At 38.4% G+C, this 18144-nt stretch overlaps 1 protein-coding gene across 1 annotated transcript in view; it reads right to left on the reverse strand.

The window, feature by feature from the left end:
- Positions 1 to 18144, reverse strand: part of LAMA1 (laminin, alpha 1) — an 80561-nt gene that overhangs the window by 1693 nt on the left and 60724 nt on the right. Inside the window, exons 45-62 of the mRNA XM_010006863.1 lie at positions 18100 to 18144; positions 17201 to 17334; positions 16808 to 16958; positions 16156 to 16280; positions 15038 to 15188; positions 13450 to 13594; positions 12764 to 12905; positions 11543 to 11657; positions 11192 to 11362; positions 10722 to 10873; positions 8631 to 8816; positions 7992 to 8154; positions 6755 to 6867; positions 5581 to 5770; positions 3516 to 3674; positions 2366 to 2519; positions 1505 to 1638; positions 205 to 427 (exon numbers count right to left, since the gene is read on the reverse strand). The exon at positions 18100 to 18144 is cut by the window's right edge and continues 1 nt beyond it. Coding sequence (XP_010005165.1) covers positions 205 to 427; positions 1505 to 1638; positions 2366 to 2519; positions 3516 to 3674; positions 5581 to 5770; positions 6755 to 6867; positions 7992 to 8154; positions 8631 to 8816; positions 10722 to 10873; positions 11192 to 11362; positions 11543 to 11657; positions 12764 to 12905; positions 13450 to 13594; positions 15038 to 15188; positions 16156 to 16280; positions 16808 to 16958; positions 17201 to 17334; positions 18100 to 18144 — 2653 coding nt within the window. The remainder of the gene's footprint in view (positions 1 to 204; positions 428 to 1504; positions 1639 to 2365; positions 2520 to 3515; positions 3675 to 5580; positions 5771 to 6754; positions 6868 to 7991; positions 8155 to 8630; positions 8817 to 10721; positions 10874 to 11191; positions 11363 to 11542; positions 11658 to 12763; positions 12906 to 13449; positions 13595 to 15037; positions 15189 to 16155; positions 16281 to 16807; positions 16959 to 17200; positions 17335 to 18099) is intronic.

Here is an 18144-nt window from a genome sequence, read left to right on the forward strand (position 1 = left end):
AGCTAAATGCAGTCCCCCACAAAGACAGTATACAGAAATATGAATATGTTGTGATCTCAGTGACAAGGCAGGAAATGGTAACTATGAGGTAGGTTGGGATGGGGTGGTGGAGAGAGAGGGAGGGAAGGAGCATGTGTTAAGAGCTATTCTTACAGGAGACAGTAAAAGCAGGAGAGAAGGAAAGAGAAATGTTATTGCACCTACCAGGATAGCCTCCAACATAAATGGGGTTGTTCGTATCTGCAGATGTTGACTGGATGTAGGGATTATCAGTTTGAACCAAATTCCCATCAATCATCAGTGAAATGCGATGTTTGCTTTTGCTTGCTTGAAGCTTGTGCCATTTTCCATCACACAAGCTATTTGTGCCCCTTTGTTCATATGTAGCTGTTATTCTGCCAGCTCCATTGTTGACATGGAATAAAACCTGTATAAACAGCCAGATGCCAACCAAATAAGAATACATGAACTGATTTACCTAGATAAAAGCACAACTATACTGGTCCAGAGATTTCTGTTTTAATAAATGTTTGGTAATTATGCAATTCTAATGTTTACTTTGATGGATAGAGTGCATCCTTATTGAAGTATCTTTAAAATCTAAAAGAATTAGATCTGTCCATTAAATTAATGGTTTGTTGGCTTAGCTTGGTTATATTTCACTTGGGATTTCAATTTTTCTTACTGATACAAATCAGGTATTTTTCTCAAAGAAGCTGAGAATTCACTGTATCTAACTGCAGAGAAAGAGAATGGGCTGAATGTACTTATCATGGCCAATACACGTATTGATTTATTTAATATATTTATTTTTCAAAGCAGTAGGCATTTCCTAAACTATATGGTGAGGATTAATATATGGATATTAACTGAGAAAGTACATCCCACAACAACAGTGATATTTAACAGTCTGTAGCTAGGAAGTTTGAATAAAAAATGAGCTATTTCTGAGAAAAGGAAACACTTAAGAGCAATCGAGTATACATTTTTTATGCAGGAGATGATTGGAGAACTATGTATTGATTGTTAAGAGGTTTATGGAGCATAATGGCCAGTAGAGAGTGAGTTATCTGCTCATTAATATTGAAGAAGAGATTACAAAACAGGGTGCTTTGTAGATGCAATAATGTTTATCAAGGACAAATGTAGCTCCATGGCAAAAAAAGCATTAAGCTACAAGGGAGGAATATATTTGATCTAACATAGAAGTGATGTGGTACAGGAGGTCACAGTGGCTGCAGTCTAACATAAATTACACTCATTAAAAAAGAAAAAAATAAATAAATCACAATGACTTCTCCTAATCCCCCATTTTATCATGTGGTGATGATGATGAGAAACCTTGAGACTAAAAATCTGTCTCATACTAGTTGTGTGGGGATATAGTTCTGGCATTTTGCCTCAGTGACATTTCACTGGTGCCTATTTAGTGCTACTCAACAGTTCTAGCCACCCAGTTTTAAGCAAACCTTGTGAATTGAGCATGCCAGCACAGGGAGCCTACCTTGCCATTTACAATCTCCAGTCCAATGGCATCAACCTTAGCACTGCTGACCCCGAGGAGAACACCATGCACCGCTGTTGTACGAAACTCCAGTGTGATGTTCACGTCAGATCGGACTTTGTAACCTTCTCTGACTGAAAAGAAGTTAAAAGCTTCTAACAGAAGGCTTGTAACCCATAGTACAAAGTAGAATACATACATTGTCATTAAAAGGCCCAAGAGCTTGTTAATTAGTCTGCTGGGATATGACCTTGCAGAACCTCTGGGAAGTAAGTTTTTCAAAGTCATAATTCACATTTTATACTGGAAAAGAGTAATTCCCAAATAAGTTCTTCCATTAATTTAGATTTAATAGATTCTATCTCATTTGTGAGAAACAGGAAAGGGCACTAATGTAATCCTTCATGTTAGTCCACAAGTCAATGAATCATAGAACAGTTTGGATTGGAAGGGACCTTGAAGAACTTGTCATTCCAACCCTCCTGCCATGTGCAGGGACACCTTCCACTAGACAAGGTGCTCAAAGCCCTCATCCAATTTGGGCATGGAAGTCCCCTACATCTTTTGTCTCTATACTCTTCAACAGACTGTAACATAGATATTCACAGATGAAGAAAAAGGTAGTTAATTTGTTTCCCAGTGCTATAATCATTAGCTCTTTTACTTGTGGAAGCTTGTCCTTTGCAGAAATGGCCACTTTTGGACATAAGGAGCAAAGGGACTTTGTTAGAAACACATATGCAGGGGATACACTCTGTGTATGAGTCAATTAATTACACAGAGTTCCAGAAAGAACTAAAAAGAGTGTATTTTCACTAATGTTTATTCAGCAAAGTACTGCTTTCATTTAATGACACTTACCAAGAGCAGCAAATCCACTCCCATCAAAGAAAGTACCGTTCTGTGCAGTTTCATAGCATTTATTCACAGCAAAGATAGAGACAGGGCTCTCATTATCCAGTTGTTTGCTATTAATTGTCATGTTACCAATGCAGGCAGGAATACTGTGAGTCACCTAAGCATATTGAAATATGAGTGTAATACAAACTGCTGCAATGATCTCTTAGTGATCCACCTGAAGTTACTGTAAGTAAATTTTTCTCTGACCTAACACAGCAGTATTTAAAATATACATGTAATTACATTTATATTGTTACATATATAAGATTGCAAATGTACATCCTGTCTTCAGAGTCAAAATAAATATTGTTTAGAAATCCTGTATACACTCTGTAACATATAGAAAAAAATTGTATTTGCTTGAATGTGAGTTAGCACATTCCGAATATGCCTCAGCAAATTAACAAATATAGGAAGATTTTGCATATTTTGCAAGTAGAGATCACTAGAGTTGTATCCAACAGAAAGATTCATTAAGATTTCTCACTATTCCTATTTTCAACAAATAAAGTTTCCAAGTATTCAAATACTTGTGTAACCAAATTAAAAAACACGGGTGAAGAAAGTATGCCCAGGAATTGAAAAATATTGTTATCATCACCAGAATCCTCCCTGAGATAATGGACTGAATATGGAGGAAGGCAACCAAAATCTACTCTCTAAAAGCATGTGTAAAAAAAAGTATGTTTTAATCTCAGACAGCTTAATTTAGCCTTTCAGACATATTTAAGGCACCTAATACCTATTTGAATGCAACAGGACATAGGTACCAAAATCTCTGAAGTTCCAAGTCATATTTTTGTCTTATACTATGAAACACAGGAATTCCTATTCTTAACATTTTTAGCAAAATTGATAGAATAAAAACATCTATTAAGGGCTATTACAAAAACACAAGGATACAAGCTCTAGCTGGAGTCGCTAAGCCATAGAAATCTGGAAACATTTATCTGGTTACGGGTCATTACTTTCTTTGTTGCTTTTTTTCCCTTTTTTTTTTTTTTTTTTTTGCTCAGAGACAGGATACTGAACTAGGTTTGATGCAGTATACTCATTCTATTCTAGTACTGCAAAGTATCAGAAGATGCCCCACCATCCCAAACCTTCTTACATTCCCAAGATTCTTCAGCACGTAGTCTAAGGGAAGTCCTCCCACATAGAGCTTCCCCTCCACATCCAAAGTGCTGCCATCTCCCAGAGCACTGACTGCTACCAACTCCTGTCCATCCACAACAATTATGCCTTTTCTTTTAACGTATTCCGTCTTAATCTGGAAAAAGTGAGAGATCACAAATGGTTCAGTAGCTAAATCAGTTACCCAGTCATCAATTGCCATAGAAGCAAGCAAAACAATTTCTTAAGTGACTAGATGGTTTTGACATTCCTTCTGGAATTCACTGTTAGGCTGTGGCCATTTGAGAATGCAACTGAGCAACTAAACTGCTTCCTTGCCTCTCCAAGGGCTCACAATGATTGCTTGTCCTGCATGAGATTTTTTTCTCTTTGCAGTCATTATTTAAAACCACTGGTTTATTGCCTTAGAGTATGAGTACATCACTTCAGTTTGAAGAGAGGAGTACAGGGCTGGTCTTCTGCAATTACTGTGCTGCCCACCAACTGAGCCATCTTAGCTCTCTGAAGTACACACTCCTAAGCTGTAATTTTGGGATGGGCAGTGTTGGATTTGCTACGACCAAAAAGCTTCCCAGTTCTGTCCATCTTCCTCATTGATGGCCCAATGCTTTTCTTACATTAAAACTACTCACATGCAGATGAGGAACTTTATCTGAAGTCTGTTAGCCATTCTCTGGCTGCTTTTAACCCCAGTAAAAATCCTGACCGTGTTCAACATGAGGTGTCAGGAATATCTAGGTTGGTAAGGGGGTAAAGTGGTATAGCAGAGTAATATGAGCAGATGGCAGAGAATGGAAAGAAGTGCTTCTTTTCTCAGCTAAGCTTAAATTGATTGCTACTGCAATAATCACCCCCAGCTGTGAAGTAGTACAACTCAGCTTTAATTGCTGAAAAAAGGTTCAAGCTCACATTTTTTATGTCCTGGGTAGTAAAGGCAGATCAGCTCTCATATGGAAACTGTTTATCCCTTAAAAATGTGATAGAATGAGTATGGAGTTTATGTGAGTATATTTTATTTAAATATGCAGCTGTAAGTCCTGAGGTGTTCTTCCTTTCAGAGTAGGCAATAGAGCTTAACTGTGACAGAAGTTCACATTCACTTTCTTTAAGTTAGTTGTTGCTGGTTTTTCTTCTGCTGGTCACGTATATATAAAAAAATTACACTCTGCTGATTCCCAAGGTACCTAGAAAAGGTGGCAACTTTGTATCATCAATCACTTTGCCCAAGAGAAGCCCCTTCCTAGAGTCAAGGCTTAACAGATAGACAGGAGAATGGAAGCTTAGCACGATGAATATTGTCATCCTCACCTGCCTTAAGTAACATGGTCATAGCTGCTTTTAAAACTCATGCACACATCAGTGATTTCTCATTAAGAAAGGCAGTCAGCAGCAAGCAGGTTGCTCAGAGGAACTGGGCCAATAGACGCTGACACAGGGTCTGTGTAAAGAAGAACCTGAATGCTGTGACACCTGAAAGCTGAAGCCATGACTTCTCATCAAACTCTGCTCAAGCCAAGGCCTCCCCACTGCAACCTCCATTCCAAATGTGTACCTTTCTCATGTTGCATCAATTGAGGAAAGGTTAGAGTGCTTCCCTGTTAGCACTAGCTGCTATGATATGCTCAGGTATTAAGTGATAAGTGGAAGAAAGCAGACTGTGCAACCCACCCACCTCTTTCATCCTGTCACACACTCAGCTGCAGGTTTTCAGTAAGACAGTGCATGGAAAGCTCTCTGTGGAAAAAGTCAGAGTTTCTAGACCTCTCTCTTGGGTTCTTCTCAAGTGAAGATGACCGTTATTACATAGGTTAACTATTTTATTTCTAATAATCTGAGACATTTGATAATATTTGGATGCTGGAATTGATGCATAATTAATAAGAATATTAAAAGGAAACACAAAGACAAGTTATGAATTGTTTTGTGGTTGTGTTAAAACCTTTTTGACTTTGCAACACAAAGTGTACAGGAAAGGCAAGGAAAAGCCACCCCAGTAACTCCAGGAAAGAGAAAAATGGAGGACAAGATTGGAAACTACCTACCGTATGCCATTTTCCATCACTGATAACAGCAGGATGGAAAGCTACTGCTTTTCCTTTGCCTAGATCAAATGAGAAATAGAGCTGTCCTCCATGAAGTTGTAGGGCTGCATAATCAATCTGGTTCTGGTGAGCCATGTAGTAAATCAGACCACTGGAGGCAAAGGTTCTGAGATTCAGCTGGACAGAAAGTCTAGACAATAAAAATTCAGTGTTAGTGAAAGATACATCTTCTATATTGATAAAAAGCTTTTCTAGAGGCAGAGAACAGACTCAAACGATTTATTATAATGACAGAAAATGTATTATTATGAAGGCCAGAAAAGTAGTATTTGCCTTGATTCTAAGCAAGCATGATGTATAATGCATTTCATAATAGAAATCAGTGCCATACCTGCCAAGAGACAGAAAAAGTGTTTGTCACAGAGTGAGCTGGGCTTTAAGAGGGACAGGCTCAGCTGTTTGTAACTGCAAGCTTGCCTATTGCCCAAGGAAGGAACAAATTCCAGGATAATGTTATGGCATCCATTAGTATTAGCCAGGCTTGCTGGGATCTAATGAACAGACTGAGGAAAGAGGGAGGCTTAAAAGGCGGAGGAGCTGACCGAGCCGTTTATTATAGAGACTCTAGGTCCGGGCTACATAGCATCAATCCCCTGCAATTTCCTTATGTTCAATAGTTACAACTGAAGGGCTAGAAGCTAAAAAGGCTCTTTTCTCAATGCCAGCAGTGGCTTCCTGAGTTGAAAGAAGCATATGCAAGTAGTTTGCAGGCTGTGTTTTGAGGACCTTGTTGGGAGCCACTCAAGTAAGAGTGGCAGAGAGGAAGGCACAATCACACATTGTCTCTTCTTGGTAGTTTTAGCTCCTTCAGTGAACTGAGGAGTGAAGCAGACATGGAAGGTGTAATTGCAGAAAATTCAGAGGAGAGGGTGAGGCATTATCTACACCAGTCAAAAGGACAGGGGGCAGCTGAGCTCTGTGTATGGAAAACAAAAATCAGAATACGTACAGAAGGCACTTAAGCCTGAGAGGAAAAAAATATGCAGAACTCTGACCATGAGTTAACCTCATGTTCAAAGCTGGTAATGCATCATTCATTAAACCCATCGCTGCACTTCTTGTAGCTCATACGAGGTAACATACTACGTGTATATGTGATTCAGGATATACTCACTTCTTCCTGACAGTAGACTGATTGAAGAGCAGTGTCAAGTGGCTGCCTTTGGCAAGACCAAACTGATGGGCACCCTGAACATGATCAGGCAGCTCATCTTTTGCACAAACTACCTGTTAATTAAAAGACTTTATTAAGAATAACATCAGGTGCTGGCCAACAAGCGCTGAATGACAACGTGCCTATAAAAGACTTTGTAAGAAACAAAACTGAGCCACATGACAACCACAAAGTATACAGCAACATCAGTTAGCTCGACTCCTAATCACTGAGTCACCTATAAACTCAAAAAGAACTAGTTCTAATGATGAAGCTATGTCTCTTGGACGGCACTGTTTTGGGTTTTTTTTCTACTGAGAAATGTTTTTAGTTTTAGAAATATTAATTCACCTTTAGTCTAATTGATAGCCCTTTTGATAACAAATGCTGGAAGACAGAGTACAATTTCAGTGTGATAATCTCATGGACTTGCTAGAAATATTTTCCCATTTGGTGAGGATGTACGTTTTTGTTATGGTTTGGGAGATGGAAACTGAATAGCAGAGTATGATCCAGAGCTATACTTTAGCTCTAAGAAGGACAGCTTATTTCTTTTTATAGGCCCAGTTGTATGAAATACATAAAATTCCACTTTCTGTTGGCACAGACAAATTATTTCAGAATGCTTTGGAAGCAGTTAATTATAAAGATGTGTAGCTGCAGAAGAGGAAAAGTAAAGCTACCTTCTCTCTTAGGAACAGGGACTGTGAGAGAGGACACAGGTGCCACAGAAGCCGCTTTCAGACATGCCCTGTCTCTCCAGAATGGATTGTGCCTGCTCTTTAACAAAGCAGAGACTGCATGTGTGTGACCAGGAAAACATGAATGCTGAATTGCACAGCTAATGCAAATATCATCACAGCCACTTTGGCAGGAACACACTAAAGATAATAGTTACTGTCAAGTCCTTCTGCTGGGGGATTAACACTGCATTTTTCTTTTTTTTAGTGTTGCTGCCTGAATAATGACAAACCTAACTACATTTCCCCTGTAAAAGGCAAACAGGCTGCTACAAATGTTTATATCACAGTTTTTCTATAAAAATAATAATTTCGAATCCACCTTCATTGAACCATTTCACATCATTGAAGAAGCAAATATACACAGTCCATACTTAGAAAATTCTCCACAAAGCTAAAAAGCATCTGGCTGTTGAACACTTTCCTAAGAGTCAGTAGAGCTTTGCTCTAATACATACTTTTTTTGTGTCTGTAAGAGACCTCCGTGGAACTGGTAAAGCCTGAAGTTCAGGCTGAATCTCAATGTCTTCTGGTTCTATGGCTGGTATAGGCTTCTCTGACAAAAAGCAGCTGTTCATATCCACATGTTCATACTTCATGGAAGTGGTGAAATACAAAAGCCTGTGTTTTAAAAAAACCTACATTTTAAGAGGTGAAAACTCAAATCCCTACATATCCCAAGCACAAGGAGATTATTTTACAGGGTCTTTCAATACTAACAGGAGAAAGGGAAAGAAGTGGCATGCTGAGGCAAAAAGATTGAGAAAGTAGCAAATACATGTGAGCACATAACTGTACTAACAGAAAACATGCTTGGAAAACCACTCTGTCAGAGAATACAGATGAAACTATAGAAGAGAAACTTGCCTTTTGTGCAGTGTCTCTGTACACAGTAAAGGCATTTTTTATGCTATATGAAAACATACCTACTAATATCAATTTTCTGCCTCTTATGTTACATGCTACCTAGATCATCAGTATCACGCTTGTGTTATGTTAAAAAACAAGCAAATGGATGTCATGAAAAGATTACAAACTGCAATTAATAATTACTATACATAATTTTCCAAAACAGGGCAGTTATTCCTCTAACTTACTCCTTGTTAAAAATAAGATTGCTGATACAGCCTTGAAAGGAGCCAGCCATTTTTAGACCTAAGATGCCCTCTCCTGCTGGAATGCCACCAGCATAGAAATTTGAAATATTCATGGGACTCATTTCTGCTGATGAACCAAGCCTCAGTTCTGCAGGGTTACTTTCATCCACCTGTACTGTTATGATCCTGAAAAAGATAAAGTAGGGAAAACATTCAACAGTGACCTTAGAAATAATTTTCAAATGAAAAGCATTCCCTTCAGCCTCAAAAATGTCCTGTTGTAAGAAATAAAAATTCCATCACTTTTATAATGCCTTCCATATCTTAAAACTAGATGACCTTCTTTTAAACATTTTTAATTTTAATTTTTATCATGTAGAGTTTTGCCAAATGTCTTTCTAAATTATTTTGATAGAATCATAGAATGGTTAAGGTTGGGAAGACCTCAAAAATCACCAGGTTCCAACCTCTCTTGTATGAGCAGGGACACCTCACACTAGACCAGGCTGCACAAAGCCTCATCCAACTTGGCTGTAAGACATCCAGAGAGGGGGCATCAACAACCTCCCTAGGCAAACTACACCAGTCCCTTACTACCCTCATGGTGAAGAATTTCTTCCTGATGTCTAACCTAAATCTCCCCTCTCTGTTTAAAACCATTACCCCTTCTCCTATTCACTCTCTCAAGAGAAAAGTCCCTCCCCAGCTTTTCCATAGGCCTCTTCAGGCACTGGAAGGCTGCTATAAAGTCTCCATGGAGCTTCTCTTCTCCAGGCTGAATAGCCCCAACTCTCTCAGCCTGTCTTCACAGCAAAGGCGCTCCAGCTCTTTGATCATCTTTGTGGCCCTTCTCTGGACCTTCTCCAACACCTCCATGTCTTTTTTGTGCTGAGGTCTCCAGAGCTGCAAAAAGTACTCCAGGTGTGGCCTCATGAGAGCAGAGGGGCAGAATCACCTCCCTGGCCCTGCTGGCCACACTTCTTTCGATGCAGCCCAGGATGCAGTTGCTCTCTGGGCTCCAGGACACACTGGCAGCTCATGTCAAACTTCTCATCTACTACCACCCCCAAGTCCTTCTCCTCAGGGCTGCTCTTTAGCCATTCTTCCTCTAGCCTGTATTTGTGCCTGGGGTTGCACCAACCTAGGTGCAGGACCTTGCACTTGGCCTTGTTGAACTTCATGAGGTTGGCATGGGCCCACCTCTCCAGCCTGTCAAGGTCCCTCTGAATGGTGTCTCTTCCCTCTAGGGTGTCGACCACTCCACACAGCTTGGCATCATCAGCAAACTTCCTGAGGATACACTCAACCCCACTGTCCATGTCTACAAAGATGTTGAACACCACTGGTCCCAATACTGACCCAAGGGACATCACTCATCATTTGTTTCCAGTTGGACACTGAACCATTGACCACAACTCTCTGGGTGCAGGCATCCAGACAATTATTTATCCACCGAGTGGTCCACCTGTCAAATCCATGTCTTCTCAGTTTGGAGACCAGGATGTCATGTGGGACCGTATCAAATGCCATGAACAAATCCAGGTAGATGGCATCAGTTGCTCTGCCACCATCCACTACTTCTGTAGCCTTGTTGTAGGCGGTCACCAAATTGGTCAGGCATTATTTGACCTTAGTGAATTCATGTTGGCTGTCACCAATCACCCCCTTGTTTCCCATATGCCTTAGCAGATTTTCCAGGAGGATCCTTTCCATGATCTCTCCAGGCACAGAGGTAATATTGACCAGCCTGTAGTTCCCTGGGTCTTCCTTTTTTCCCTTTTAAGAAATAGGTGGTATAAAATAGCTATATTTCTAAATTATTTCGATAGGTCTATTTTCTTTTAATGCTCTTTGGTGCACTTCAGTGGCCTGAACTGCCTAGAGATTTTGAGAGCTTTTAACTACAACTTCATCAGTGACTGTATGCTATATACAATTAACATGTAAATCAGAACACCTCTACAGAAGAAAAACACAGCCCTGGTTATTCCACTAAATGAGCTAGCAAAGGCAGTTCCCCAGAAAGCACACTGAACTGACAAACAGCATACAAGAACTAAACCAGGGAGTACTGTTTGCAGTCACATGTACCTCTTATTGCGGATTAAGATGACAGAGTGTTCTTGTCCATCACTGTATGTTCCATTAGCAGACTGAAGAATTACTTTTTTAGTACTTCCTCTATCTCCAGCATTAACATGCACTGCAAGATGACCATCAATCAGCATGATGGAGAAGAAGGGCTGTGGATTTAACCAGAAGATTAATTTTTTACTTAAACTCAATTTCTTATCACTCATTCATTGCTTAAATAGAACCTTCTTTGGAAAAATTCAGCTCCAGCTTTGTTATAAACAAACATTTAAATGAAACTTCAAGACTAGTAGGCATGTATTGGTACCTCTCAGAATGCAAAGTCTTCTAAAAGAGAAGATGAAAGCTGTACATTTCTCTACTCATGATAAAAATTCAGGTTAAAATGCAGGAGCTTTTTTACACCACCGCCACCACTGAAAAATGGCAAAAGCAAAACTAAAAACATCTTTGTTTTCAGTACTTGCCAAATGTGCTTGTCTACGACGTCGCTTTTCCAGTCCCCTGCTGAGTCCAGCAAGGATGATGCCACTGCTGTTCTTTGTAGCAAAAGTTGCCATCAGTTCTGATTCTGGGCTTAAGGACTTAGGTACCAACTCAATGTATCCATTGTTCAAGATGCTCACACTATGAATAGGCTATTTTATGAGGAAGAGAAATAATTACTGGCTTCGTCCTTACCTAGCACCCAGTGTCTAGATTAGATTATTTAATTTTTCAAGATAAACCCATTTCAACTCAGTATATTCTTTCACAAATATTACTATACATTGTTCAAGACCAACAAAGAAAGGTCACAAAACCTAAAAGTCTCCTACCTCCAATACACAGCCTTTTCTTACTCCGTATGAATTTCTAAGCAAGTCAAATGTTGAACGGGATATTTCCAGATTCTTGATGCATCCCACATACATTCTACTATTAAGACCTTTCCTGAAATACAAAACAAAGCTTTTTTTTCCAAGGAGTAGTATTTGGAATGTCCTGAGAAAAAAGAGTAAGTTCTCTTCAAGTAAGAAAAAGAGATCTGTTTTAAAGAATGCCATCAGTCCAGTGTAAGTGAATAAGGGGTCATTTGAGTTCTACTCTTAGCAGATGATAATTCTGATCCTTAAGAGCATCAGATAACATTGTCCCCAGGTGGAAAAATACAAATATGTAGTGCTGCATTGCCAGGCCAGGTCATTTTCCAAAACCTTAAGATAAATCTTCAGCTGAAATGTAATGGCTTTTGTGTGAAAGGGTAACTGTAGCGCTCTACTAACTAGCAATGCTTTTTCATTTCTCAAGTCTGGAGAATGCCTAATTTCATTCCAGTTTTAAAGTCTGCCAGGATCCCTTAGAGGATTCTATGCCAGCTGAGATTAACAAGTCTGCATCTCTGCAATAACTGCACAGAGACCAGTATTTTCCTAGAATTTATCTTATTGTCAACAGCACACAGACAGTTTAATTACGTTTTTCTTTTGCTGCGTGTATCCTTTCAAAGTGAAGCCACTGGAAGAAATGTGACTCTAAAATTTCAGCAGGGATGTGCAATACAAAAAGTATAAACTAGAGACATGCTATAAAATGTGTGTATATATATTTGTGTGTATACGTTTTTTTCTTGACCTGTTCACAATTGTTTTTCCTCTGTTCCAAATTTCAGAACTTAATTATAAGATTTTTTTTCTGAAATAGAATTTAATCCTGAAGTGCAGTTTTGCCCATAAATGCCATCTGTTTGCACAGGTAGGGATCAAAGGTGCATCGTTCCAGGCAGCAGTGCTGAACAGCTGCAGTGGTGGAAATCACCCATGGAGGGGAAAAACAGAAGCTTGTTTCTGATCTAAACTGCACTGTCAGACCTACCATTGAAAAGCACCATATTGTATTTTGAAGACAAAAGACAGATAATTTTGTGATATGCAGTCATAAAGAAGCCTACAGACCTCACTGTTTTCACTAATTTCAGTGGAAACAGCAGAGTTTGCTGAAGTCTTTCCCTCTGCTTCCAAGAGACTCAGTAAAGGGGGAAAAGCAAGAGGACACTTTACCTCACTGTCCTTGATCTTGGCAGCCCACCAATGAAGATCGGGTCCTTATCAGAGCGGTTCAGGTCTGAGGCAACTCCAGGAGATTCTCCTTGCTTGGTTTCTTTATAATTAAGGTTATATGCATCCATGACTGCCAAATTTCCTGCAAAGAAAAGAGACATAAATACACATTCTGCTATTTTGGCAATCTTGTCTCTGATAAAGGAAAATGTATTCATTGACTCAAATACTCATTGACAATCTTATTTTTAGAATGAAGATTTTATTGTACTTCCAGCTATTCTGTTAATCTTCATTTTCTCTGACAAAATCAAATCTGGAGATATCTACAGCAAAAAAAACATTATCATTACTATAGTTATTATTTGTAGTTAATTACCTCCCAAATTTAGGGCCTAAATACTGTTGTACTAGGTACTATTAAACCACAGACAACAGGATCCCTGATACATAGACTTGGAAAAGGGTCTTTCATTCCTTAAAGACTATTGCTTCTGCTCTTTAAAATATGTGCCAACCCAAGCACAAGATTTACACTGCTGTCCTAAAAGCAAAGTAACTTAGGTGTGGCTGCTAAAGCAACTGCACTGGAATTGACCAAATTTGGTTGCAGTCATGTTCCCTGTGGTTTAGATATTTGTATTTGTAAATGTGCAGACATTTGTTTCTTTCAGTCTGTAGCTTACCTTGTTTCTTGTTCCGACTAAATGAAATTTTATACCATGTTCCATTGTTGTAACGATTTTCTGTTGTAAGAGCAAGAGGTCCTGAACCTAAATCAACAGTCAATCTCACTTTGCCATCAACAAGCTCAAGGGATAAGAAATCTCTCTGGGAGGAAAAAAAAACAAACCAAAGAACAGATTAAATTTCTGGAAATAAAATCTTCCAAAAGAATGTATCCTTGGCATGTTTGGGCTACTGTGTGAGAAAGTTTTGGTAACTCTTGTACCTAGGCTATTTGTTAGGCCCAAGCCACTGATTTTTGCTATGCTTAGGAAAATTAGGTTACATGTACCTCACAAGGATGCCTTTTTATTTTGTTGTTGTTCTTACTTCTATGCATCTTTAGGTTTGATTACCCAGCTGAGGAAGGTTTAAATAACAAATGTCACAACTGTTTGTTTGGGATTTGTTTGAGATTTGTTTGATTTTTATGAAGTTGAGAGTAATTTGATTTGACTGCTGGGATAATGATCAAAGACAGCAATGTTTTTTCTGTAAGAAGCAAAGAGGTCCTTCATACAGTAAAAAAAGACTTTCTGAATTGTATTAAAAGTGCCCCCTCTGAACTGTAAAATTTAAGTCAGGTATCAATGTATTCAGGCAGTGAGTACACAACAAAGCAGAAGGACATGGAGCTCATGGAGAAAGTCCAGAGAAGGGCCACAAAGATGTTAAAGGGCTGGAGCAGCTCACCTATGAAGGCAGGCTGAAAGAGTTGGGGCTGTTCAGCCTGGAGAAAGGTGGCTCTGGGGAGACCTTACAGGAGCCTTCCAGTACCTGAGGTACCTGTGGAAGCCTCATCCCTGTAAGTGTTCAAAGCCAAGCTGGATGTGCCCCTGAGCAACTTGATATAGTGGGAGGTGTCCCTGATCATGCAGGAGGGTTGGAACTAGATGATCTTTAAGGTCCCTCCCAACTCAAACCATTCTATGATTCTATGACTCTGAAACAACATGTATCTAAATAAAGCTTTGTCCTCCTTCAGGAAAAAAAAGCCAGCAGCTAAGTATGTGGCAAATTGCATGACATGATAATCAAGGTCTGGAGATAAGCCTAGCTTATATTGTTTTTGCTGGGAACTTTATTTAATTTATTCAGTCTACTGAATTCCCATCTTATGGATTTAATTGAAGACGCTTATTCAGTATTACATAGTCCTTCTGCAAGCTCCATTCCAAGATATTTCACGTTCTGCAAAAGTTCCTCCAATTGAGCAAAAGTAGTTTGCTGTCCCTACCATTTATTTTTCTTGCCTTTAGTTAAATTATCACTCATTTTAGAATCTGGAATTAAAACAAATAATGAATAATTCATTTTAATTGCTTAATTGTACCCATAGTATATGTGAATATTTGCTCTAAAAACTTATCTCTAGAGTTCCTGTCTTTATTTCTTTGAGTTTCGATTTTAATCACAGATGATACTATATACAAAGATAATAACTTGTTTTAATACACATAAGCTGAAAAATAACAAAGAAAGCAAGACACCATCAAGTGGTCTGAGCATAGTTTTTTGTCAGCTTAAGCATCTGATCCATTTTCTTACAGTGCCATTTGAAGCAAGGTACAGAAGCAGCCCATTGGGTGAAAAGGTACTGAAAAATATTATTATCTGGGTCACTGTTGAGCGGAGTGCCTTTTCCACAACTGAGTATCCACTGCCATCAAAATGGAATGAAGTGTCCTCATCCTGTGGGCTACAAAAGAGAAATCAGACTTAAAAATGTTCACTGCAGATTTGCGTTTTTCCAGGCATCTCTATATAAAATACAAGAAAAATTACATCCATTGGTGTAGCTCCCAGGCAGTACAATTAGAAAGTTTGGAAAGAGATTGAATCTTGATGTTATGAATCATTCCAGCCAAAGGAAACTTAAATTGTAAATCTCACAATATATGACTTAACCATGGGGAAATAGGTATACAAGACAAAAAATGTTCTCTACTTATATATGAAAAAAACCCCAACTGTTTCTTAAGGGAAAACATGATTGTTACCAATAAACACCCTCTTACTTAAAACATTTTACCTATTTACCAAAATGCTTTGCATAATTGCACTTAAAATGAATGTTCTATTAGCCCCCTTCCCTGCCGTGTTGTACTTGTAAAAACTCTCTCATGCAATCAAACAGCACCCTCTGCTGTTTATACATGAAACAGTCTGCAAAAGGGACTATGGTCATGTATATTTGTTTTCGATTCCTTAAATATAAAAATATTACAGTACACAAGCCCATTTCAAAATTATTACAAGAACAGTAGCAAGCTCAGTGGCTACAGTTTTTTCTATGGATTTCTTTTATATAGGAGTGCTTTATGCTGTTTCTTATCCTAGGAAAGAATAATCATGTCTTGCTGGAAATTACTATAAGCAAACATTTCAAAATAGTTTTGTTCTCTGGCAGTCCCTACTTTCAACACACAAAACAGACCACAGCAATAGAACTGCTCTGAAAAAATAAGTAAGAACTGATACAATTCCGTGCAATGAAATTACTTTACACCACTGGCACATTCAGAGTAGCATGTTCAGAACTGTAAGTTAATGAACAATGAAACACTGCAATTTGTCCAAGTTCATTATTTTTAGCTAACACAGAAATATATATTAGAGATGTAAATTACTCCAAATATATTGCAACAAAGAATGAGACAAAATACCTTCCAAAACAGCCACTGCACTTGCCTTCCCTCTCTATATAGTTCCAAAGACCAATAGATTTACCATTCAGAGATGCCTCTCCCATGCACCCTTTAAAATGGGTCACCTTAACAGCCGGCGATTTCTATAAGACAAGCAATACATCATAAATAAAATTAATGTTAAGTAGTCTGAAAATTATGCAGCCAAATTTTATCTTGTTTCCTTTGAATGAACTTTAACTTTGATAAATATAAATAATAATAAAAACTCAACATGTCTTAGCATAACTATTAACAATTATAATTTAGATCATAATAGGTTAGTTTCACAGCAAGTGAAATAACTTGTCCTTGATGTTCTTACATGCCTCTTGGTATGAATAACAATGGCAAACTAAAAGAAGCTATGGAAGCTGGAAACTAGAACCAAATTATTTGTATAATATCTGTGTGTCATGCATGCACACACATCCCATCATGCTTAACTACAAAAATTTTCAGGGAAAATAAATTTTAGGATACCAGAACATCCTCACAGCATCTTTGCCTAATGTTCAGAGTGCCTGGCATTTCTTGATGAACTAACCAATTAATGCAATTATTTCTAACCCAAAAATGTATTTCAACCATGATAAAAACATTTTGCAGAATGCTGATCTACAAATTTAACCTTGATTTGTCCTCCAAGTCCTCCAATAAACATTAGGGTTGATTTGTTAACATCCAGTATGCTGGCTGTTCCTGGAGAGGTTGCAGATTTAGGTGAAGGTTTCTGATTGGAGTTCATTTCCTCTATGCTGAGTGTACCTGTTTTTCCAAACCTGTTAAGTACAAATACAAATTTTATTTATAAATCACCAGGCTTAATCAAGACATTCTATCAGCTTCTCTTTTTAAGGCCAAGTAAAATCTTGTCACTGGAAAATTCAGATGGTTTATGCTGCTTATGCCAAGTTCACCCAATAAGTAGCTGGACATTTCTACAATACAACCATCTCATTTAATAATAATAACAATAATAAGTTTTCCTGTCCAATATTTTTGCCATTCTCATTTTAATTACCTGGTTGCATGTATCCTGTGCCATTTGTTGTTGTCAATTTGAAAATCAGGGTATTCCACTCTTGCTGATCCAGAGCCCAAATCCCAGAGAAGAGCTACCTTACCACGTCGCATCTCCACTGCAAGGAAGTCTGTCTGAAAAACAGCAGGGCTAATTCTAACACCTGGCATGAAACGTTCAGTTTATGCTTTGTGTATTTTAAAAAGTAACATTGAAAAAATTTTGCTGACTATTAGCAAAATCAGGCCCAAAAAGTTTTCATCGGTTTTCACTTTCAATGAAACCAAACATCTCGGCTTATGTACAAGTAGGTTAATGTTTTCTTTGCAGAAAAATAAAAACATATGTACACACACCTGTAGAAATATAGAAGCACATATTTCCAAGTGTATGTGAATTGACCTACCAGTCTGTGAAAAAGTACTATCACATGACAGCTTACCACAAGGAGCTAATAGCTGTGCATTTATTGGAATTACAAAGGGAGGGAAGAGGACAAGGTGACAGTGAGCCCTCACACACTCCTTTTCAAGTGGGTGGATGCACCATACTCATTCCTGTGATACCAGGCAAATTGATTGATATACTCCAGTAGGCAGATATGAAAGCATCACAGTGTTGCACTCCATGATGTTAGTGCACAGGATGGGAAAAGGAAGGGGAAGTTTCATGGCATGGCCAAGAGTCAATGCTAAGGAATCAGATGCTTTTATTCTTTACCTTCAAGGATCTCTGGAATCTTCTAAGGCACAAAAATGTTTCCACTCCTAGTGAAATTTGGTCTGCAAGGGGCCTGATTTGGTTATTTAGTTTTATGTCAAGTACGAAAAAACATTTATATGGTCATTTAAAACAATTGACTACCATTATCTTCAGTAAATGTAACACCAGAAACTTACCTTTCCATTGCTGCCTAGGTAGAAAAGGAGGTTGTCTGGTTCAGC

Source organism: Chaetura pelagica, unplaced genomic scaffold (genome assembly GCF_000747805.2).
Source record: "Chaetura pelagica isolate M959 unplaced genomic scaffold, ChaPel_1.0 scaffold109, whole genome shotgun sequence".
Classification (NCBI taxonomy): domain Eukaryota; kingdom Metazoa; phylum Chordata; class Aves; order Apodiformes; family Apodidae; genus Chaetura; species Chaetura pelagica.